Source organism: Pipistrellus hanaki (genome assembly GCF_964339955.1).
Source record: "Pipistrellus hanaki genome assembly, chromosome: 3".
In the NCBI taxonomy this organism is placed as follows: Eukaryota; Metazoa; Chordata; class Mammalia; order Chiroptera; family Vespertilionidae; genus Pipistrellus; species Pipistrellus hanaki.
In genome coordinates this window covers 187,950,532-187,973,901 of record NC_140505.1, presented here as the reverse complement: position 1 = coordinate 187,973,901, position 23,370 = coordinate 187,950,532, and the positions used below count along the sequence as shown (strand labels likewise).

General features: G+C 54.8%; 1 protein-coding gene across 6 annotated transcripts in view; it reads right to left on the bottom strand.

Moving 5' to 3' along the window:
- Positions 1–11,968, bottom strand: part of EFCAB6 (EF-hand calcium binding domain 6) — a 105,929-nt gene extending 93,961 nt beyond the window's left edge. For 4 of the 6 annotated variants that reach the window (XM_084878112.1, XM_084878115.1, XM_084878116.1 and 1 more), the window contains exons 1-3: positions 11,811–11,968; positions 5,619–5,722; positions 1,292–1,437 (exon numbers count right to left, since the gene is read on the bottom strand). In XM_084878112.1, the coding sequence (XP_084734238.1) occupies positions 1,292–1,437; positions 5,619–5,686 (214 nt within the window). In that variant the 5' untranslated portion in view covers positions 5,687–5,722; positions 11,811–11,968. Of the gene's footprint in view, positions 1–1,291; positions 1,438–5,618; positions 5,723–7,720; positions 7,777–8,563; positions 8,664–11,810 lie in introns of those variants that run through there. The other 2 variants (XM_084878114.1, XM_084878113.1) reach the window with 2 other exon arrangements.
- Between the last annotated feature and the right edge of the window lie 11,402 nt (positions 11,969–23,370).

The following is a 23,370-nucleotide window of genomic DNA, read 5'->3' as shown; positions in this document are numbered from 1 at the left end:
GAGAAACCCATCTTTTCTTTAAATGTATTATTTTGTAAATCTTTATTATTAAAAGTACAGCATATGCCGCTTTTTTCCTCCCACTGACCCCTCCACCTGAGGGCCCCCCCCCCCAGGTCTTCCCCACCCTGTTGTCTATGTCCGTGGGTTCTGCACATACGCACACAAGGTCCTTGTTGGTCACTTCCCACCCGCCCCCCTTCCTTCCCTCCCAGATTCTGCACTCTGTTCCATGCTTCCGTGTCTCTGGGTCCACTCCATTCATCAGTTTATTTTGTTCATTAGATCCCACACCTGAGTGAGATCATGTGATACTTGTCTTTCTCTGACCGGCTTATTTCACTTCATGATACCCTGCAGGCCCCTCCATGCTGTCTCACAGGCTGAGAGCTCCTTTTTCTCACTGCTGCATCGCATTCCCTGGTGTGAATGTGCCAGCTTTCTATCCACTGTGCGCCGATGGGCACTGGGGCTGTTTCCAGGCTCAGCCATTGTAAACTGTGCTGCCATGAACACAGGGGCACCCGTTCTTTCTGATGGGTGTTTGTGGAAGCCCATCCTGACCACATCCTCCCACTCACGAGGCAAAACCAATTCCCCTTCGGCGTGTCCCTCCGAGTCCTGCTCCTGAGCCGGGCACTCACTGCTGCGTCCGTGCGTCTGTCCCGGCACGTGTCTCTCACTACTGGACGCCCCATTTTCCTCTCTGGTCTCCCCTCCAGACAGCGGGGAGGTCCTCCCTAGACCCACCTCCTCTCCTAGGAACCCGTGACAGTTCTTGTCACACAGTAGGGCTCATAAAGTGTTTGAGGAGCCGAGACCGGTGTGGATCAGTGGATAGAGCATCAGCCTGCGGACTGAGAGGTCCTGGGTTCGATTCTGGTCAAGGGCATGTACCTTGGTTGCGGGCACATCCCCAGTGGGGAGTGTGCAAGAGGCAGCTGATCAATGTTTCTAGCTATCTATCCCTCTCTCTCCCTTCCTCTCTGTAAAAAATCAATAAAATATATTTAAAAAAAAAAAAAAAAGAACATAAACAAACAAACAAAAAAAAAGTGTTTGAGGAGGCCGGATGGGAGGGCTCATATCACCAACCTGCCGCTTAGAAACTGTGTAACGGGGGGGGGGGGGGGGGGGGGGGGGCAGTATCCCAGGTCCCCGTAAAGGAAACGGACAATGACATAACCCGCCCCTCCGTCTGTGGGGGACCCGGGGCGGGAAGCCTCGGCCGGAGTCCGGCACGCACCGCACCCAGGGACTCTGCCCAGCAGGTTGGCTCGCGAGTACTCACTGGAGGAGCATCTGGACGTGTGGAAACCATTTCTGGAACAGACTCTGAATGGTGAGGAATAGGGCCGTAGGTTTGTGCACCTGTGCATATGAGGACACGGAGGAGTATGCCAAACTGGTATGGTAGCCATTTTGCACATTAGATCCCTGCGACAGAGAGAAAGCAGAGGCGTGACTCCCAGCACACACAGCAGAGGTGCCGGCTCCCAGCGGAACTGTGACACGCCTGGCACGACCTTCTCGCCCGTGTCGAGAAGCAGAGGCTGTTCTTAAAGTGAACACAAAACTGCAGGGTACACGCCCTGTTTTCAGCAGATCCGATCATCTTCAAAACTGGGAAGGTGAAGCTGTTTGGACACGAACCCCCACCTGCATCCTGACGGGGGTGCACCACTTTGCTCACATAAAAAAGCATTCAAACCTGAAAGAATTCTTGTGAGTTTATTTGAGCCAAACTGTCGACAGCTGGCAGGAAGCAGGATCTCAGAGATCAGGGTAATGCTCCCGAGAAGGGCGGATCAGGGAGAGGAGTGAGGATGGGTGGCTGTCGGGAGGAGCCGGGAGAGTGGGAGAGAAGATGCCCGCCTGCGGTCCGGGGACATGAACCGTACAGCTGGGCAGCGGCAGAGTCGGGTTTAGTTTGGGACAGGGTTCTGAAAGGCCAGAGTGGTACAGCAAGGGAGGGTGTGTGCCAGGAAGTGACGGCGGGCGGTGCTGCTCAGGAAGGAGCACCGGGAATGCTGGGAGTGATGGGCGTAACTGTGACACTGGCCGAGGCTGAGGATTAAGAGACAAGAAACTCAACCTTATGAAGGACTTTAAGAAGGAAAACAAGTTATTGGAATCCCATTAGCATTTCCTGGGGACTGACTTTGAGCCAGGAAAGGTGCTTATGGTTCGTGAAAACCGTTACCTCTCCCCCTGTCCATCACCTTTTCCTCCTCCCACTCCACAGGTGAGGAGGCTGATGCTCGGCCCAGCACGCCATTCGCCCAGGATAGTGGTCGGCAAACTCATTAGTCTGCAGAGCCAAATACCAACAGGACAACAATTGAAATTTCTTTGGAGAGCCAAATTTTATAGCTTAAACTCCTTCTAGCGCCACTTCTTCAAAATAGACTCGCCCAGGCCGTGGTATTTTGTGGAAGAGCCACACTCAAGGGGCCAAAGAGCCTCATGTGGCTTGTGCGCCGCAGTTTGCCGACCACGGGCCTGTACGGCCGGCCGGAGGAGGGCGCTCCAGGCTCCCGGTGTGGGGTCAGCGATGGCCACGGCTCTCTCTCCTGTGGCTTCTGCGACATTGATGAGCAGCCCCGAGGCGGCGAGCAGTCTGACTGCCCACGGGCACGGCCGCCAGGAGTGCTCACTCCCGCCTCGCCCCGCTGGCCAGGCTCACGGGGAGGGCTGCTGTCACTGCGTTCCTTACTGCACTTCCTGCTCATGCAAATAACCACTTTATTTTACCCATCAATTCTCTGCCTAATAACAGCCCGGCGTGCCAGGGCTTTGGCCTCCTGCCTTATTACACCACCTGAGGAGCGAGATAATCACCCAGAAATGTACTGCCTGGTGTGCACTTTATTACTTGAATGCAAAGTGATTCAATCCAAGGAACACTTAGCGGAAGACAGCGTGGAAAAAATAATAATCGTGTGAGAAGGCGTTCCCCCTGGCTGCTGAGCACACTGCAGGAGGAGTCCCCTTCCTGCGGGGACGGCCCGGTGACCTGTGGGGTCCGCTCCATGAGAACCCCCAGCAGTGGCAGGACCAGGAAAGCTGGTGCGGCCCCATCACAATGCGAGCGCCCCAGAGCCACGTCTGCGCAGCTCCGAATGGAGCCTGTCTGTCCAACCCCAGCATCCTGGGTGCAAGCTTTTCCCAAGCAACCACGCTCTCGGGGTTCACCCTCCAGCAAACGCTGCAGGCCCCCCCGCCCTCCGGGGAGGAAGAGGGCCTGGCCACCCTCCCAGCCCTCCACAGCTCAGCACCTGACTCGGGGTCTGAAGGAACGGCAGGTGTTTTCAGAACGGGGAGCAGGGATCCGCCTCGCCGTTCCACGGATGCAGGTGAGCAGCTCAGGGACCCGCCTCCCCGGCTGAGGAGCGTGAACGAAATCCCGCCGGGGTCAGACTGAGGGCTCTGCAGGGGTGCCATCACCAGCGCCTCTCCCGGGGGCAGGGCTGTCCACGTGTAGGTTTCTCACGCGGAAATAATGTTTTTATTGCTCTTACTACCGTTATTTTCAAATGCATTGTTTTCCATTTGTAAAAATTAGTTTTAAAAGGCTGTTGAGGCAGAAAATGAGCTTTAAAACAGTGGTGCTCAAATGTGACCCCGGAACCAGTAGCATCAGAAATGCAAATTCTCAGGCCCCATCCAGACCAGCCGGAGCCCCTGGGTGGGGCCCAGCCTCCGTGTTTAACAGCTGAGCCACTGCAGAAGAGCCGGAAGCGGATTTGTAAGTACCAGCCCATAGTCTTTTATGGAGGCCTGTGTAAAAGTCCCTGCTTACTATCAAAGTGACACAGAAATCCCAGCAAGTCCAGCTGGTGCGGCTCAGTGGCTGAGCGTCAACTCATGCACCAAGAGGTCGCAGGTTCCATTCCCGGTCAGGGCACATGCCTAGGGGGGGTCGTGCAGGAGGCAGCCGATCACTGTTTCTCTCTCATCGATGATTCTATCTCTTTCCCTCTCCCTCACTCTCTCTTTCTAAAAAATAAAATAAAAAACATTAAAAAAAAAAAGCCCAGTGAAAAATGAGTCTGCACCCCAGCCATCCTCACCGAGGGTCTCCCCTCAACAAGCATCAGGGCTCCTCAACGCCCCACCCAGCCGTCACCATGCTTCCAAAGGTCATCTTAACAAACACCTTCTCTCACAGCGTAAATTTCAAGTCTATGCATACACACTGCAAGACATACACACACTGCAAGACACACACACACTGCAAGACACACACACACTACAAGACACACACACACTGCAAGACACACACACACTGCAAGATACACACACACTGCAAGATACACACACACTGCAAGACATACACACTGCAAGACACACACACTGCAAGACACACACACTGCAAGACACACACACTGCAAGATACACACACACACTGCAAGACACACACACACTGCAAGACACACACACACTGCAAGACACACACACACTGCAAGATACACACCCAGACTCAGAAATCAAACTCAGAACATAACTGGGAACTATACTCTCAGCTGGGAAGTGAGAGCCTGGATCACAGGCTCCGTGAAACAGAATGTGTTTTTACACGCTGTGCCCCGCCGGAGTACCCGGCTCATAACGGGCACTCCAAACGCACTCATCAAGCTAATGAGGGATGGATTTTCACAGCCTGTCATTCACACACGCTCCTCTCCCGGCACGCGGGTGCACGTGCGCGGGCGCGGGCGCGCACACACACACCCACACCCGAGATGTTGTTCATGGCTCTCGCCATCCAAGGCGAAGTTTCAGCATCACCCATGATTCTCTCGTCCCTACACTGAGCACACGTGGCCGGCGACAGAAAGGGCTGCTTAGCACACGAGCTCAGGGCTGTTCACAGGCAGCCTTCCCTGTGAGACCACTGGTGCTGGACAGCAGGGACTGAGGGGCGGGCCTGGCGGTAATGGACGGGACGGCGGGCTGAGCGTGGTGCTCATTTTCTCAGCCTGAATGCCTTGCGGCCCAGAATGCGGATCCTAACTCAGAGCTCCCGCTGCTTTGTCTGTAATGTGCTCCCTCTCGTCAGAAAGTCACTCCCGTGCGTGCTGATAGACTCGGCAACAGGCCACGGGAAACGAGTCATGTCAGCAAACTGACCGCGCGTGGCGGCTGTCAATCGGCGCCCGGCGCAGAGCGGTTTGACTGGCAGCCTTCTGCCATGGCAGGGCTGGAAACCATTCCGTCCTGCCAGCTCCGGAGCCGAGGAGCGACAGGAGCCAGTAGCACATCCTATTTATAGCTGCCAGGCGGCAGGCGGCAGGCTGGGGAGGCTGCTGCCCCCTAGAGCAGCCGGGACGTCCCGCAGCACGGCCACCGCATCGCTTTCCGAACGCCCCGGGGCTAATGTCTGCTGTCCTGTTGGGCACCAAATTAAGGAATTCAATCTTCAAACCTATCAGCCGTTGCTTCCTGATGCAATAAATACTGGCATGTCAGTCCCAAACAAGCCTGGCTCCAAAGCCAGCATGTAGCGCGCCAGGCTGCGCGACGGACAGGAGCGGGAGTGGCAGCGGCATCCCGGTCACCCCGGGCCTGACACCGCCCAGCACCACCGGCGGGGCGGCCGGGAGGAAGGCTCTCACCTGGCCTTGGTCTTGGTACTGCCTGACTTGGTGCTGTTGACCTTTGTTTTCATGCCATTTCGTTTCATTTCCTTCAGGATAAACTATTTCTGAATTTGTGTATTCTGAAAAATAGAGAGGACTGGGTTAGCCAGGCTGCACACAGGTGTCCGTCTTCAGCTTCTCAGGCCACGGTCTGCAGTGACACCAGTGACCCCGCCGCCTGCTAAACGGGGCCCAGCCCCCAGGCAGGTCCTCCTGTGGACCTCACTCCAGATGTCAGCGTTCCGGGCGGGGGGGTTGATGTCAGTGCTCCCTTCCCATATCTCCATCTCACACACACACACACACACACACACACACACACGCCACATACTATATATACACACACACCACATACACAAACCCTGCATACACACACAGCACAACCATACACACCACACACCCACACATACACAATACTGAGGTCCCCTCTATTTTCCTCACATCAGCCAGAATAATCATTTTAAAATGCTGATCTTGTGCCCAGCTGGCATGGCTCAGTGGTTGAGCCTTGACCTATGAACCAGGAGGTCACAGTTCAATTCCTGGTCAGGGCACAGGCCCGGGTTGTGGGCTCGATCCCCAGTGTGGGACGTGCAGGAGGTAGCGATCCATGATTCTCTCTCATCATTGATGTTTCTATCTCTCTTTCCCTCTCCCTTTCTTTCTCTGAAATCAATGGAAACATATATTTAAAACACACACACACACACACACAGCTTGGTTCAGTGAGTGGTGCACCATGTGAAGGTACCGAATTTGGAGGGGAAATGCTGACCTTGTTATTTCCCTGCTTTCCGAATCCCAACGGCTTCCTGTGGCCTCAGAATAAAGACAGCCACAGGCCACATGGGTGGGCTGGGCGCTTCTCCAGCTGTCCCCTCCCGGCTCTCCATGGCACCGCACGGCCCGCAGTCCCTCCGAGGGGGCCTCCCCATGGGAAAGCTTTCTTCCCTCTGCAGCAGCGCCTGCCCAGACGCTCCTCCTCCTCCCACTCTGACCTCCCGAGGGCTCCTGAGACACCACGCTGCCCCCTCCCCCGCCCTGGGTGGGGTGGGGCCCGAGAATCGCCTGCTGACAGTTCCAGGTGATGCTGTGCCGAGAGCCCGGCCACAGGTCAGTGCAGTCACTTCCTCAGGAGCCCGGGCACCCACGCTAGGTGGGCCCCACGACACACCCCCACCAGGACCGCCGCTGTCCCTGGAGCCCTCCGCCAGCTGCAATGCCGCCTCCACCGGTGTGAGCAGTCAACTAATGCTGGTCTCCGGCAGGCGCGTGGGTCCCAGGCCGGGACTGGCGTTCAGAGTGCTCACACCCGAGGGAAGGGACCATTGGCTTCCCCCCTGCACCTGGGCCGGTCAGAGCGGAAGCCCCTGCCTCTGGCCTCCGGCCTCTAAGCAATCAGCACACACTGTCAATTTTACTAGGAAAACACCTCGTAAACGGACTCCCTGCCCCTCCACCCCTGTCAGTGCTCTGATCCTCACTGGTCTGGATTAAGAAATAGCCCTCTGCCCTGGCTGGTTTGGTTCAGTGGATAGAGCATTGGCCTGCGGACCAAAGGGTCTCGGGTTCAATTCCGGCCAAGGGCACATGCCTGGGCTGCTGGCTCGATCCCCAGTTGGGGGAGTGGTAGAAGAAGCCGATCAATGATTGTCATCATTGACGTTTCTCTCTCTCCCTCTCCCTTCCTTTCCGAAATCAATAAATATATTTTAAAAAGAAAAAGAAAATAACCCTTCAATTCCTTCCAGATCTCCACCCCCTCCCTCCCTCCCTCCTCCTGTTGCCAGGCTTCATCTCTCTACAGCACAGATATAGTTATGCTCCTCCTTGGCTTGAAGACGTGAAATGCAAAACACACAAGTGTTAATTTTCAGAGAACTTGCACGGAGGGAAGTGAGGGCCTTCCACGGGGGAGGCTGCCGAAGCCTGCCGCCCAGACCGGCTCTGCGGGCTGCACGCGGGCTGATCTGTGAGACGGCACCGGAGGGGAAGCCAGGACACGCCGGGCCTCTCCGCACTAATTCGGCAGCATTTCCGTGAGTCCACATTTTTTTAAGTTAAAAAAAAATACTCACCACTCTCCAGGGAGGAAGGTCATCACGTCATCAACAGCCTGGCCCCGGAGAGCCTCTGCCGCCTCCCAGCATCCAGGGGGTCCCTGCCTCCGCACTGCAGGGCCCTCTGTTGCTGGGACTCCCCGGTCCCTCTCTGCTAGCACACTCCCATTCAGCCCACGCCCATCTCCTTCTGAGATGGAGAACCAGCCCCCCTGCTGAGCTGCTCCTCCCTGGCCTCCTGGAGCGGACCGCCAGGCCTGTCCGGAGAACTTGGCCTTGCAGTTCTGTCCTGCACCCGTCACTCCCTTACTTCGCTGTGGGGGCGGGGACGTGTGTCCAGTATCAGCACCGCCCAGCCCGTCCCCCAGCCCTGCTGCGTGTTCACTTGGGTTCCCCGCTCCGCGCTCTCCCTGGCTGAGCCACAGCCCCTCCCGCGGAGAACGGCGGCACCCGCCTCCTGTGCCCGCACCTGCGGCACGGCCTGGGGCGCAGCCAGCACCCCACTGACCTCTGTTCCCAGTGGACCACCGGTCTCCACACCTCCGACTGGGAGGGGGAGAGGCATGGGCTAATGTGACCCTTATTTTCGAAGCTGAACCCGTCCCGAGCGTGAGCAAGGCAGTGACGCGTGCTGCGGGTCAGCCTGACTCGCACCCTCAGCTGAGGCTCCTAAACAGAGAGAATCCTCAAGCACCCATGCACGCAGGGGCCCGCACAGCGTGGGAAAGTGGACGCCAGCCAGGACTTAAGGCCAATGCCCCCAGAAGCACCACGTCACAGGGCATCGCAGACACTCCCTAACCACGGCAGAGGGGGGACGGGGGTCGATGTCACCTGTACACGCACTTGCCACATACGTACCGATGTCCAGTTCCCAACAGACGCTATTTATACCAGAACCAGAGCCACAGAGCCAGCCATCTGCCTTGGCACCGGAAAGCATAATTCACACCGGAGCGAGAAACGTGCGCAGCCCAGCAGAAGCGGCGGCAGCAGCAGGAACTGTTGGAACTGGCATCGCGGGGGAATCGTCACTTGACTAAATTGGGAAAAGTTGCAAGCAACACAAGATTCTGGCAGCTAAATCCAGATCCCCGAGAAAAACCTCCCCTGTGTCCACTCTGCCATCAGATGGACGGTCTGTTAGGTTCCCGCCTTGGCCTTCCTGCCCTCACTCAGTCATCTGCTGCGCATCCACGGGGGACGGGGGTGGGTGAGGGGGTGGAGAATTTGGAGTAAAAAAGACAAGGAGTCTAACTGGCTCCACTACCTTCTGTGCACACTTGCCAGTGGCTTAGCCCCGCCTGCCCCAGCTTCCTCACTGCAGCACGGAGTCACCTTTCTCTGTAAGCCATGTGCCGCCTGGGCCCGGGGCGGGTCCGTGTGTTCCGTGGAACTTGCCTCAGAGACCGAAGAGCAAGCGTGTGCGACATGATTGTTCTAAAAAGAGGATTCTCCCACCAGCTTCTCCAGGGGTGATGCCCCCCCCCCCCCCACACACACACACACTCTAAAGGCCGGGGGCGGGGGGGGGGGGGGCAGACACTCTCTAAAGCGCCTGCCACGCAGGGGCTGTGTTGGGTATGTGGTAGCCGTTATAACATTAGGTCCTGGGAGGGACAGAAAGGTAAGTCAGACACATCCCCGGGCAGAAGGCGGGCAGACAGTTACAGGGTGAGGTGTTGAATGCCGGCTCAGGGACTTTTAGGCCAACACAGGAGGGCAAACCAAGGCAGGCAGAGAACCGCCAGGAGAGAGCGGCTGGGTGGAGGCTGGCTGCGCCAGGTCAGGGCCAGCCACCACTGAGATGTCCTCAATGCCTAGACAGGGCTTGGCACAGGGCCGGTGCCCAGCGAGTAACTGAGAAGGAAATTAGCAGACGAGTGAGGGAGACCAGCCCGAGGGACAGGCTGACACGTGTCCCCATCCCTCAGGGAGAAACAGCATTCCGGAGGAGTTACTGAAAAGCACTGATGCTCCAAATCGATTAAGTACCCACGCAAATGTGACGGTCCCACCTCCCCAGAGGGAGGGCCGGGCCTGCGCCTCCGTCACTCAGGGGTCCCCAGGCCCTCTGGGGTGTTGGGATGAAACCCAAGAGTTCTGCCTTCCTGACCAGCGGTTAGAAAAGCATTTTTCCTTCCCAGAGGAATTCAAATGCCTCATCTGCCTAACAAAATGAATTCAATTTCTACCTTTTTTATTTTTATCTTATTTTATTATTTTTTTTAATTTCTTTCTCCTTGAGTTTAAGAAGCTGAGAGCTGCCGAAACCGGTTTGGCTCAGTGGATAGAGCATCAGCCTGCGGATTGAAAGGTCCCAGGTTCGATTCCGGTCAAGGGCATGTACCTTGGTTGTGGGCACATCCCCAGTAGGGGGTGTGCAAGAGGCAGCTGATCTATGATTCTCTCTCATCGATGTTTCTAACTCTCTATCCCTCTCTCTTCTTCTCTGTAAAAAATCAATAAAATATATTTAGTAAAAAAAAAAAAAAAAAAAAAAAAAAAAGAAGCTGAGAGCTGAATGTATGACCCATTATGGGTGGTCTAAGTATTTTCATTTCTCCTGACGCTGCTTTCCATCCAACCTGTGCTGTGCATGGCCCTGACTTCCGTGTTGCCACTTGACGGTGCCGTGTGTATTCTCAGTCATCTCAGGACTACAGTGGGACGTGTGCAAAGTACTACAGGAATGCTGAACACTAGTACTTTGGAATACTGTGGAATACTGAACACTATAGGAATACTAAACATTAATACTGATACCGGAACACTAGTCACAAACACAGGTTCTGGGCCCTGGCCTAGCAGCCCAGTGGTTTGGAGCGCTTGCCCATACACCAGCATTTTGAGGTTTGATCCCTGGTCAGGACACATACAAGAATCAACCAGTGAATGAATAAACAAGTGGGACAACAAATCAATGCCTTCCTCTCTCTCTCTCTGAAATCAGTAAAACTTTCTTAAAAGAACCCAGTTTCTGTGGGGAGACAGGCTGGAGGAGAAGCTGCCCTCTACCATTTGTCTGCTTTGTAGCCCCTCACCTGCCCTGCGGAATGGAAAGAGCGCCTACCTTTTCACAAGCAGCTGAAATCAATCCAGATCCATTAAAAAAAAAAAAAAGGTGAACGTGAGGACTGAATGTGCTGCATGTATTTGAGCCTGGAGCAGAGCACGTGCTCACTGAGCATGAGCCAGGAACAGCAGTGAAACTGCAAGGACATGGAGCGAAGAAGTAACGGTGCCACCTGGGCCAGCAAACAAACCAAACAGCAGTTCAAGGTCAACAGGAGGAAGCTGGGAACTAGCCCTCTCCGGTATTGGAAGGGCATCCTAGGCCTATATGACCTCTGCTCGGGGCTTCCTCAGACATGCCCCGCCCCCTCCATCTGCTCTTCTCAATGGTGTGGCCATCCCGGACAGCACTGCACTAAACCTGAATCTTTAAATAGCATGATAATCCAATCTACATTGTTCTGCACGCCTAAACTTGGGGCACTTTTCGATAAAGACACTTGACAAAAGAGAAGCAACCGTTACCTCCTGTCTGGCCCGAAGTTTCCCATGTGCATCCCCAGCGTATGTCCCCATCCTGGCAGAGGCAGGCGGCAACCGAGAAAACCTCCGGGACTCTCACCACCCCCTAACCCGAAACATTCGCTTTTTTAATAGATTTGTATTGATTTCAGAGACAGGGAGGGAGAGAGAGACAGAAGCATTAATGATGAGAGAGAATCATGGATCAGCTGCCTCCTGCACACCCCACACTGGGGATCGAGCCCGAAATCTGGGCACGTACACTGACTGGGAATCAAATCGTGATCTCCTAGTGGCCATGGTCAGCAAACTGCGGCTCACGAGCCACAGGCGGCTCTTTGGCCCCTTGAGTGTGGCTCTTCCACAAAATACCACGGCCTGGGCGAGTCTGTTTTGAAGAAGTGGCGTTAGAAGAAGTTTACGTTTAAAAAATGTGGCTCTCAAAGGAAATTTCAATGGTTATCCTGTTGGTATTCGGCTCTGCTGACTAATGAGTTTGCCGACCAGTGCCCTAGTCCACGCCCACCTCTGAGCAGCGGCGGCCGGGCGGACAGTCCCTCCTCATACACACCTGCAAAGCAGCTTTAGTAACGCCATCGGCTTGTTAGCAGCCGGCGGCCTCCCCGGAGATTCCTGCTGGGGGCGGGCACCGGACTGCGGACCATCCTCCCGGCGCTGGTTCTGGCTCCGTGTCAGCGGAGGGAGTCAGCATGGGCCAGCAGTGGACGGCTGGCGAGGGGCAGACGCATCGGAGAGGCAGGTTAAAGTCTCAGGCAAGCATTTCTTCTTTTTATTGTTGACACTATTACAGATGTTCCTGTTTCCCCTCCACCCCCACGCTCTGCCCCTCCACTCGGCTCCCACCCACTGGGATGAGCGTTATTTGACAAATATCTACGAGCGCCTACGGTGAGCCCACACTGAAGGGGAGGCTGAAGGCTAGGGAAGTGCAAATCAAGCAAATAAAGCCCTGGTCCTCCGAAAGCGGTGCCGGTGGCGTGGGGGCGAATCTGTTCCCAGATGAACCGCGGGGCGGGGCCCGATTCCAGTCCCAGTTCCCGGGACGTGACCGACGACATGTATGTTGGATGAAAAACAGTGAATGAAAGAGATGAAGGAACTGCAGTGTGAAAGTCGATTTTTTTTTTTTTTTACAGCATTTCTGTAAATTAAGAAACATTTTGCCGAAACCGGTTTGGCTCAGTGGATAGAGCGTCAGCCTCGGACTGAAAGGTGCCAGGTTCGATTCCAGTCAAGGGCATGTACGTTGGTTGCGGGCACATCTTCAGTAGGGGGTGTGCAAGAGGCAGCTGGTCAATGATTCTCTCTTATCGATGTTTCTAACTCTCTCTCCCTCTCCCTTCCTCTCTATAAAAAACCAATAAAATATATATATATATATATATATTTTTTAAAGGAACATTAAAATACTCCTCTTCAAAGTGATTTCTCTATGGTCTTAGTTTTGTGAAACCAAATATTTCACGAAGTGCCTCCGAACCAAATTTCTGAGGAAAAACTGTGTGTGTGTGTGTGTGTGTGTGTGTGTGTTTGGCGGGAGGGGGTTGAGGAGAAAGAATGTTCTAGAAAGACTGTATGGTGTTTGGACAACCGCCTTCACCCCACAGGGCTCGGGTCCTCCTCCGGGAGGCGGCGTTAACAGCAACATACATTCTAGATCGTTGTGGGAACCGAAGGAATAAGGGGCATGGAACATCCCGTGAGCAGGCGCAGCGGGAGGCAGCACCACACGTCTGCCTTCCGCGTGGCCCGCACGGACCCACGGAGGAAGGGGGGTGCCCCCTTCCGCGTCGTTGTTAACCTGTGTTCCCCGAGCATCACGTCAGCTCGGCGGGCCCGGCAGCCTGCCCCGCGCTCCGCACCTGCGGGCGCGCCGCGCCCACGTGGGAATCGGGGCGGGGACTCCGCATCCCCGCGGGGGGCAGCCGCCCTCTCGGGCTGCGGGGCCTTCGGGTCTGCCCGCCGGCCCCCTGCTCGGTCCCCGCCGCCCCGCGGCTCGCGCGCGGGCTCCGGGGCCGAGGCCGCCGCCTTACCCGCGCCCGCGTCGGGTCTCCTCCTCGCGGGGCCACTAGAGCGCGCAGCGAGCCGCCGGGCCGCGCAGGCCCAGCCCACTCTAGGACGCTGTTGCCGGGGCGACGACGGCGCCCGCTGATTGGAGGACGTTTCTCCGCACTCGGGAATAAGCCGTGCTCCGATTGGCCATGTCTACTACGGAGCGTGCAAGGATGAGGCCGGGCCCTTTTACAGGCTTTGGCCCCGGCGGAAAGAACTTCCGCCGGAAGTCGTGTCCCCGCGACGCGGGAACGTGCTTGAGGACCTGCAGCTGGAAAGAGGGTTTCTGTTGCGAGGGCTTCGCGCGGAGAGCTGGCGGTTGGGCGTGTCGTGCGGGGCCGCCATGAGCCGCGCGGTCCTCCGCCCTGTAAACACCAGAAGGGCCGGCTGGGGTCTGCTGCTGCCTCTGCAAAGGGAGGGGTGCTTTCAAAGCTAGGCCCATGCTACACCTTCCCAAACGTTAGCACTTGCAACGGCTGCGACTGTTACACGGACGGGCATGTCCACTGTGTCCCGCCGGCCTCCCGCAGGAGTGAGAGCCCCGCAAGGGGCCCAGCTCGCTTAGCCCACAGCTACCCTCAGCCCCGGCCTGCGCTAGGGCTGGGCCTGCGCTAGGGCTGCTCAGTGCTAGTTGCCAGGTGAACGGGGACTTACCCACGCGCCCGGGCAGAGTGGAAGCTCAGCAGGTCATGTTGGCAATCCTAACAGCAGTGACCTAGTTGTCGCTGGCCCTGAGGGAGCCCTTTGCTGGATTCCCATCCAAGTACGTTACTTGTCATTTGATCTGCATTGATCGGCACAGCAGCCCTACGAGGTGGGTGCTATGATTATCCCCATTTCACGTTTAAGAAACTGAGGCACCGAGAGGGTCTGCTGCCCATGGGCTCGCAGCTACTCCATGGCGGAAGCAGAATTAGAACCCAGGCAGCTTAGGGCCCCGGGCATGCCCCGAAGCACCCTGCCACACCACCCCCTGTGGAGGGAGGCCGAGGCTCCGGTTCAGCTGGTGGAGGAATTCCCTCCCCGCGGGTCTGTCAGCAGGCAGGTGACAGGGTGCCCTGCGGAGTGCTGTGGAGGCGATGGTTTAGGGGCCCCGCTCGGCACTGTGACTGCATGGCTGGTGACTAGCTTTCCAGCCATGCAGAATCATCCCAGATGCTTTTTCTCCTGGGGTCGGCACGCTTCGGTGGATGGCCTCCTCTCAGGTCTCACTGAGAACAGGGAGTCCATAAGAAGGGAACAGGCAATGGCTTTGGCCACATTTCTGCCTTTGCTCTTGTTCCAAAAGACACACTTGCACTTTTCACAGAGGCCGGTTCCCCGACTGGGGTCCTGAACCCCATCCCCATTTGCCTCTCCCTGGCTTCCTCACTTAGGTCGGCAGTTCCCAACGTGTGATCTGGGAACCCCCGGTGTCCGGCTCGAGTCCATAATCATCAAAGCTGTTGTCACAGTAATACTAAGACGTGTCACTTCTGCTTAAGAAGTGTGCAATAGGGTTTCCCAGAAGCTACGTGATATGTGATATTGCAACAGAATTCAGATAGAATTCAGCAGTTTTCTGCTGAGCTGGCATTAAAGAGGCTTTTAACTAGGTCACATTCGTTCATTGTGTTGTCGGAATTTTCCATTTCTCTACTAATTTTTGTTGTTGCTGTTTGTTCTTCCAGTTTCCAAGACAGGTGACACTATAAATTGTATTTAGTGTGCGTCTGCTGGCAATAAATTGATTCCGTCTTTATTTATCTGAAAATCTTCGCCTTTAGGGTATTATATTTTCCTGAGTATAGAGCTCCCAGTCTGCAGTTATTTTTGTTCAGCCTCCTAACAATGCTATGTGCTGGCTTCCATCATTTCTGTTGCAAAATCTGCTGTGTAATTGTTATTCTTTTGTAAGTAATGTGTCTTTCTTTTCTCTGGAAAATTTTAAGATGTGCCTAGCAGTGGTTTTCTCTTTTTTTTTATGTAATATATTTTTATTGATTTCAAAAGGAAGGGAGAGGGAGAGATCAAAACTTCAGTGTGAGAGAGAATCATTGATGAGCTGTCTCCTGCACCCCCCTACTGGGGATTGAGCCCACAACCCAGGCATGTGCCCTGTCAGGGAATAGAACCACGACTTCCTAGTTGATGGGTCAACACTCAACCATTAAGCCACACAGGCTGGACTGTGGTTTTGTCTTTATCCTGCTTGGGTTTGTAGGCTATCTTGAATCTGTGGCTTAATGTCTTCCATCGGTTTTGGAAAATTCTCAGCCAGGATCTCCTCAGATATTGCGATGCCCATTTTCTCTTCTCCTTCTGTGACTGTGAGCCACAGGGACTTCACAGAACACTGGGGCAGCTGTTTTAAAAAACACATTCTGAGGCTATTTGTGATCTCCAGGATTATCTCATTGGGTTGGATTTTTGGAAGACCTATTTCAAATGACACCTGACACATCCAACACCAAAACATGTAATGACATGGCAGTAGGGATTTCTAAATCTGTGTTTAAATTTCTCTGCCTCCAGTTCCATCAGACGTCCTCTTGTTCAGAATCATCAATATTTGGGGTAATTGTTGTTCGCAGTGAGATAACAAGCTGCTACGTGAGAATCTTTGCAAGGATTCTTGCTTTTAGCAACACTTGTCTCTGAGGGAACATTGTAGGTGAAAAACCCTAATGGTTGGCTGTGTTAACAAATATGGGACTTCATAAATGTCTTTTGAGCCAACCTGAGCTTGATGGTGAAACTTGGGCGGTGTGTGCTCCGGTCCAGAGTCCAGAACTGGGGAGCTAAAACTCTGTGCTTGCTTCCTTGCACACAAGGGTTTTTCCATGTACGTAGGTGACTGACTAGGTCAGTCTGTCATGAGAGTTTGAAATGTAATTCTTTTTTCCCTAAGAGCACCTTCACTCTAAAGTGCTTTCCCTGACCCTGGAATTTCTCACTTCCATGTGAAGAGTTAACTTAGATTTTTATTTTTTATTTTTTTACAAGAACCTGAATTTGCCTTGCCATGTATTGTTCTGATCAGCCCATAAAGTCTATTAGGTTAGGTCAGTGGTCGGCAAACTGCGGCTCACAAGCCAAGGTTTGCCACTCTGTTGACTAATGAGTTTGCCGACCACTGACCTAGACTCTTGATTCCAATAATTACAGGCTGTTGTTGTTCCTTGTGATTAAGCCCCTGTCCCAGTGGTCGGCAAACTCATTAGTCAACAGAATGGCAAATCGCAGCTCGAGAGCTGCATGTGGCTCGAGAACCGCAGTTTGCCGACCACTGGGTAGGTTTGCTCTCTGTTCAAACAGACCGGAGCTCTGTGGTGCAAGCAAGTCTGACGTGCTTGCTGCAGTGTGACAGCCTTCGGAGAGGAGTTTGGAGGAAGAGGTCACTGTCTTCCTTGGCCATAACTTCCAAAGAGCACTGATCGCGCCCTTGGGTGCTCTGTCCTGAGTCTGCTTTCAACAGAGCCGACCCTGCTACCGTGTCTGAGGTACCACTCGGCACCACGGCCCCTCTGCGACCAGGAAAACTCACCCCCCCCCCCCCCCCGAGAAACCGGGACAGTCGGTGCTGCTCACACCCAGTGCAGGCATCCGCTGCTGAAACCTCTGGAGGCGCCAACCAGGGGGAGCTGGGGGAACAGTGCTCCCCTTACGGCATCCAGCGGCAGCTCATCCCCTTGGTGGTCAGGGGGCATCTCGGGGAAGGGAGCTGTGTCCCTCCCTGCAGGCTCAGAGTCCTCAGAGCTCCAATGCCTCCCCGTCTGCACACTTAGGAGACTGGGCTCCACAGCCAGCGTGTAACTGGTCCACAGGAATTGATAGCGATTGTTATCAGCTTTCGTAGAAAGAAGCAGCAGGAGCCTAAGCCCTGGGGAGAGAAGTTCTGTTAATAAGGAAGAGCACGTGTGACTCAGACCCACGTGCATCTGAGTGGAAGCGAGACCCCCGGGACCTGGGCCAGGAGACAGGTCTGTGCGCTGTCCCGTCGGGGCTTCAGACAGGGAGACCAGGCTCTGAGCTGTACATAGCGGGACGTGTTTTAGTGAGTGAGGTGGAAGCCGCTCTCTTGGGAGAGCCACTGTGGTGGTTTTCATTTACTGGAATAGGTGCTTCCTCTCCTTGGCAGTGACCCTGACCCGTGGCCCAGCTGCGCGTTTCTGTTCAGCCAGGCCCGAATCGCACATTTTAACACTCGCTGCAAACCTTGGATCGTCATTTGTAAACGGAGCCGTTCCGCTATTTTAGGATCGTGCCTGGAGAGAGACCACCTACCGGCTCAGCAGAGCAGCCCCAGGCTTCCACTCCTGTTTATGTGCTGAGATGCCATTAAGCTCTTAATTTCCCTTAATAGTTACCGGTTGTCTCCTTCCATGGAAACGGGAATCAAAACCCACTCATCTGGCTCCTGAACAAGACTGCGTCGCGCAGAATGCTGGAATTTAGAATCTTAATGAGTCCTGCCCTCCGAGCACTATGCTGCAGCAATCTTAGGGGAGGGCGCCCTCCCCGGAACAAAGGAGCGAGCAGCGAGGGAACAGCCACCTCGGCTTCGTACACCTGGGCAGCGAGCAAACCCCCGACAATCACCCGGAATTCTCCGCGCCGGTGCCAGGATCTGCAGCAGCTTGCAATTAGTGCTGCTTAGCATTTAATTTGCCTTTAGTTAGGTAACAAGCGTGTATTGATTACTGGATAGGACTGCAGCGCTGTGCTGAGCGCGGGGTGGGGGCCGTGATGGATGAGGCACAGCCCCCGCTTACAGTCTCCTCGGGGCTGGAAATGTGTACTTTGGAAAAGGAGCTGGCAAAACAGCTACAAGATGTCTCCTTAGCTGCACTGCCACAGGAAATTATTTCTCTTCCGGGATTCGGGCTCTCCTGGCACACAGCGTTTGTTCTAAGGAGACAGGTACTCGCTGCGTCTGTCTCCGGCTAGGAGTGGGGACACACCAGTCACTCATCCTCTGGCTGAGGAAGGTTCCCGCCTTCTCCTACGGAGATCCCAGGGTGGTAGGGACCCAGGGCAGAGGTAGCCACCAACCACTGGAAGTCAGTCTGTTGGCCACAAATGGCAACTCTCCACCCCCTAACGTTTTTGGTAAAAATGGAGTTCTAGGTACCTACAGGCTGGCAGCGTCAGTGAGCTAAGATTCATTCACGGTGGCCCCCTGGAGGTTGAGTTTTAAGGCCATCTTGAAGCAGGGGTGGACATGAATTGGCAGCACTTAGAAATAACAGGGATCCATAGCAATCTTGAGAAAGAAGAAAAAAGTTGGAGGTATCATGCTACCTGGTGACAAACTATACTACAAGCCTATAGTAATCAAAACAGCATGGTACTGGCATAAAAACAGACACATAGATCCATGGAACAGGACAGAGAGCCCAGAAATAAGCCCTCATCTCTATGGTCAATCTATGGCAAAGAAGACCGTGTATTAAATAAATGACGTTGGGAAAAATGGACAGCTACATGCAAAAAAAACTGAAACGACCTTCTTATACCACATACAAGAATAAACTCTAAATGGATGAAAGACTTAAATGTAACACACTAAGCCATAAAACTCCTAGAAGAAAACATGGGTAATAAACTGACGTCTCTTATGGCAATGTTTTTTTCCGAGATAATCTCCTCAGGCAAGGGAAACAAAAGAGGAACAGGAGGGACGACATCAAACTGTAAAGCTTTTGCACAGGAAAGGAAAGGATCAGCAAAACAAAAAGACAGCTTGCTGCTTGAGGTATTTACCAACGATACATCTGAAAAGGGTTCAAATCCAAAATCTGCAAAGAACTCATACCACCTAACACCAAAAAAGGCAATTAACAATGGGCAGAAGACCTGAGTAGATGCTTCTCCAAAGAGGACATGCAAATGGCCAGCAGATGTGAAAAACTGCTCAGAGGCAATAATCTTCAGAGGTGCAAATCAAAGCCACAGTGAGCTCTCACCTCACACAGTCAGAATGGCTGCCCTCAACAAGAGCTGGGAAGGATGTGGAGAAAAGGAACCCTCTTGCATTGTTAATGGGAATAGAAACTGGCATGGCCACTGTGGAAAACAGTATGAAGTTATCTCAAAAACTTAAAAAATAGAACTACTTATGACCCAGGATTCTACTTGTGGGTATTTATCTGAAGAAATCTAGAACACTAATTTGGAAAGACATATGCACCTCTACATTCATTGCAGCATTATTTTACAATAGCCAAGATTTGGAAGCAGCCTGCGTGTCCATCGCACATGACTGGATAAAAAAGTTGTGGCACATTTACACAATGGAATACCACTCAGCCACAAAAAAGAAGAGGAAGTCTTACCATCTGCCAACAGCACGGATGAACCTAGAGCAGCGGTCGGCAAACTGCCACTCACGAACCACCCGCAGCTCACTAGCCGAGGTTTGCCGCTCTGTTGACTGAGTTTGCCCACCACTGGGAAAGGGGCTTACTCACAAGGAACAACAACAACAGCCTGTAATTATTGGAATCAAGAGTCTAGGTCAATGATCAGCAAACTCATTAGTCAATGGAGCGGCAAACCTCAGCGGCTCGTGAGCCGCAGTTTGCCGCCCATTGACCTAGAGTAGGGGTGTCGAACTCAATCAGAGAAGGGGCCAAAATCTAAAATCCAGCCTAAATCGCGGGCCGAATGGTTTACTGAACAGTCATAAACTGACAATGTCATAAACTGACAGTGGAGTGCAGTGATGACAGCGCGGTGCGGGCCACATTGCAAGGCCTGGCGGGCTGCATTTGGCCCGCGGGCCTTGTGTTTGACACATGTGACCTAGAGGATAATATGATGAGTGAAATAAGCTAGTCAGAGAAAGGCAAATACCATACGATTTCACTTATATGGAATCTAAAGAACAAAATAAACAACAAAACAAAATAGACGCACAGGTACAGGGAACAGACTGATGGTTGCCAGAGGTGTGATGGGGCGTCGCCTTCCCCTGATCACCGGGTCGCCTCCTTCCCCTGAGGGCTCCCAGACTGTGAGAGGGGCAGGCTGGGCTGAGGGACACCCCCTCCAGTGCGTGAATTTTCATGCACCGGGCCTCTAGTATTGTCATAAGTATGTATGGTGCAAGGTGGGTCCTAGATTCACTGAGGGGATCACTCTGTAAATTATATAAATGTGTAACCACTGGGCTGTACTCCTGAAACTAATGTAAAATAATATTGAAGGTCAATTTTAACTGACCAGAAACATGTTTTTAAATAGCAGGGAAGGGGGAAATGGTCCCTGAGTTGAGGACGAGAGTTAGGCGTTAGCTCGGGCTGTGATGAGCAGTGCGGCCGGGCATGCATCTTGTGGTTGGTTTTCATGTTTCAGACACATGTCGCATTCCGTTTTAAAGATTGCTGTTAATAGAGCACAGACTTCCGTCCGTCCATGGTGATGAGACAGGTTTGGGAAAGCAGCTCAGGCATCTGGCGCCAACGAGCTTACAGGGATCCAAGCGTGAGGATGAAATTGTCATGCGACGTGCGGATTTGGCGAAGGCTCAGCCCGCCTTGGCATGGCTGTGCAGGCCCACGCCATGGGACAGGTGCTTCTGGGGCTAATTCTTTGCTTTTGGTGCTAAAGGCCGTCACTGGCTAATACTGCACAGGCTCTCCCCTCCCCCGTTCATCAACTCCTCTTGGGTTCAGCCAATAGGCAGTTTGGCCACTGAAGAGCCACAGGAGCTGGGCGGGACTGTAGGACACCTGATTATTAGGAGATGAAGAGGAGGGGTGCCCCCTGTGATCCCACAAGGGGCAGGCTGGAATGAGAAGCAGGCCCCTGGCCCACTCCAGTATGTCATCTTCCCACTAGGCGCGGCCCCCTGGCCCTGCCCCTGCCCCGTCTGCACCCCAGCTGTGCCCTTCTCCTGACATTGAGCGGGACAGACTCCTGGTGAAGGGCACGTATCAGGGTTGCAGGTTCGACCCATGCCCCAGTCGGGGTGGATGGGGGATTTGCACCAATCTGTCTCTCTGTGTGTCTCTCTCTCTGTCCTCCTCCCTCTCTCCTCCCTTCCTTTCTCCTCCCTCACTTCCTCTAAAATTGATGGGAAAATATCCTCGGTGAGGATTAACAACAACAAAGATGCCACTCAACAGTCAGGCATTGATTATGTGCCCACCTGCCGCCTGGGAAAAGATGGACACAGCCTAGCTCTGCTCCCAGGATGTCACTGTCCTGGGCGGGAGGCGGAGCAGGGAGGTGGGTGGGACCAGACGGGGAGGTTCACCTAGTGAGGGTGGGCCCAGGCCGGGAGACCAGAGACGAGGGCAGCCGTGGGCTGGGGAGCAGAGTGCCCTGCAGGAGTGGCCAGAGGACTGCCAGCACCGATGGTGTCCCGGAGGGGGCAAGCTTGTCAGGGCTGGAGGTCCAGCTGCCAGGATGTCAGGGGGCAGTCCTCGCTGGGCAAGGCGGGACCAGCTGCCCAACATGCCATCCAGTCTGAAAGGCTGCTTGTATGAATGAAAGATGTCACACCGGGAGGACTGGGACAGGCCCGTGGTGGAGTGGTGGACACTGAGGTCTGCCCCCACCACCCACCACTACAAACAGCGGTCACCCCACCCAGAAGGGTACCCCCACCCCCACCCCAGGACAGAAACGACTGGGAACCATGTCATCACCTGGCATCGCCTGGCCAGGACCTCTCCACTGGGAGCCATGAAGCCGCTGTCAGCCCTGGCGCGGCCACCAGGGGGCACTCGCCAGCAGGGCTGGGTAGAGCTACAGCCTGTGGATTTCATTTGTTTTCAAAGCCCCTTGGCTCTGTTGTGACCCCGCGATGAAGTGAGCAGGATGGAGGTCAGCTCCGTTGTGTAACCAGGGCCCCACATCCGAGGCACCGAGCGACTCACCTGGTCGTGTGGGAGGCCCCCCCCTGGGGAAGGACTGGGCGCTTGGAAGAAAACAAATGACAGGAGAGCCCGAGACCCCGCCTGGCGGGGGTAGACAGAGGGGTGTAAGCCCCGGGCTGGCCCCCAGGGTCCTCTGGGCATCTCGCTGGTCTGGAAGTCAGACCCGGCACGCAGGCCCCTGCCGTGGCCCACCCTCGAGAATCCGGGGGAGGCTGTTGTGTGGCATTCAATCTGCCGGGGCCTCTCGCCCTCCTGGCCCGACTCACCCCCCACCTACACCCACCCCCTCACTCCAGGCTCCACACTGGCTTCACCTGGGGGCGCCCAGCACCTTCTCCGATTGCTTTGTCAGCGACGCGTGCCAGGCAGGACGCAGCAGCATGCACACAGGTCGCCTTCCCTCGATGAAACCCTCCGAGGCTTCCTTTTTGTTGCCAGAAACCCCAACTCTCCTGACCTGTAAGCCCCTCCCAGGGCTGGTGCCGGCCTGCCAACCGCCACACCCTGCCCGCCAGACCCAGCCTCTCTCCCCCTCACTTTCTCCTCTCTCCCACCTCTCCCGCCAGCATGTTGTCTGCTGGGTCCCCCCACTCTTCTTGGGCCTGCACCCCCTCCCGTGGGCTTGTGATGACTGGCCTGCAGCACCCCCTGCAGGCGCTCAGGTGTTTGCTGAGCCCACGAGCTCCCTCTAACCAGAGAGCCTGGTGCCGAGCAGGTGTGGCCGTGCCTGTGGGCTGCCCCGGTGCGTCCAGCCTAACGTTCCGGAAGCCGAGACGGAGCAATCAAGGCAGAAGGTGCTGGGCGCCCCAGGTGAGGTACCCGCCAATCAGGGCCAGGAGGTGATCCACAAACCAGCACCGCCTCCCTGCCTCCCCACTCACCGGTGCACCTCTCTTTGGCTTTAGGCGTTGCAGGTGGGCCGGGACACAGAGACTGCATGCCCCACAGCTACCTCGGGGCCCAGGGCAATTCTAACAGCAGTCAGTCTGGGGTCTCACGTGAGACTCGCAGGCTTACGGCTCCCAAAAGCCCAGCTTTACCGGATGAACCACGGCTCTGACTCCCTTCCGCAGGGTGAGGAGGGCGGGCTGGGGCTCCGCAGCGCAGTGCGACCTCGCCGCCCTGGGAACGCCACCTTGACAACAGGACCCCCGAGGCTGAGGGTGACACCTGTGGCCCCAGATCTCTCTC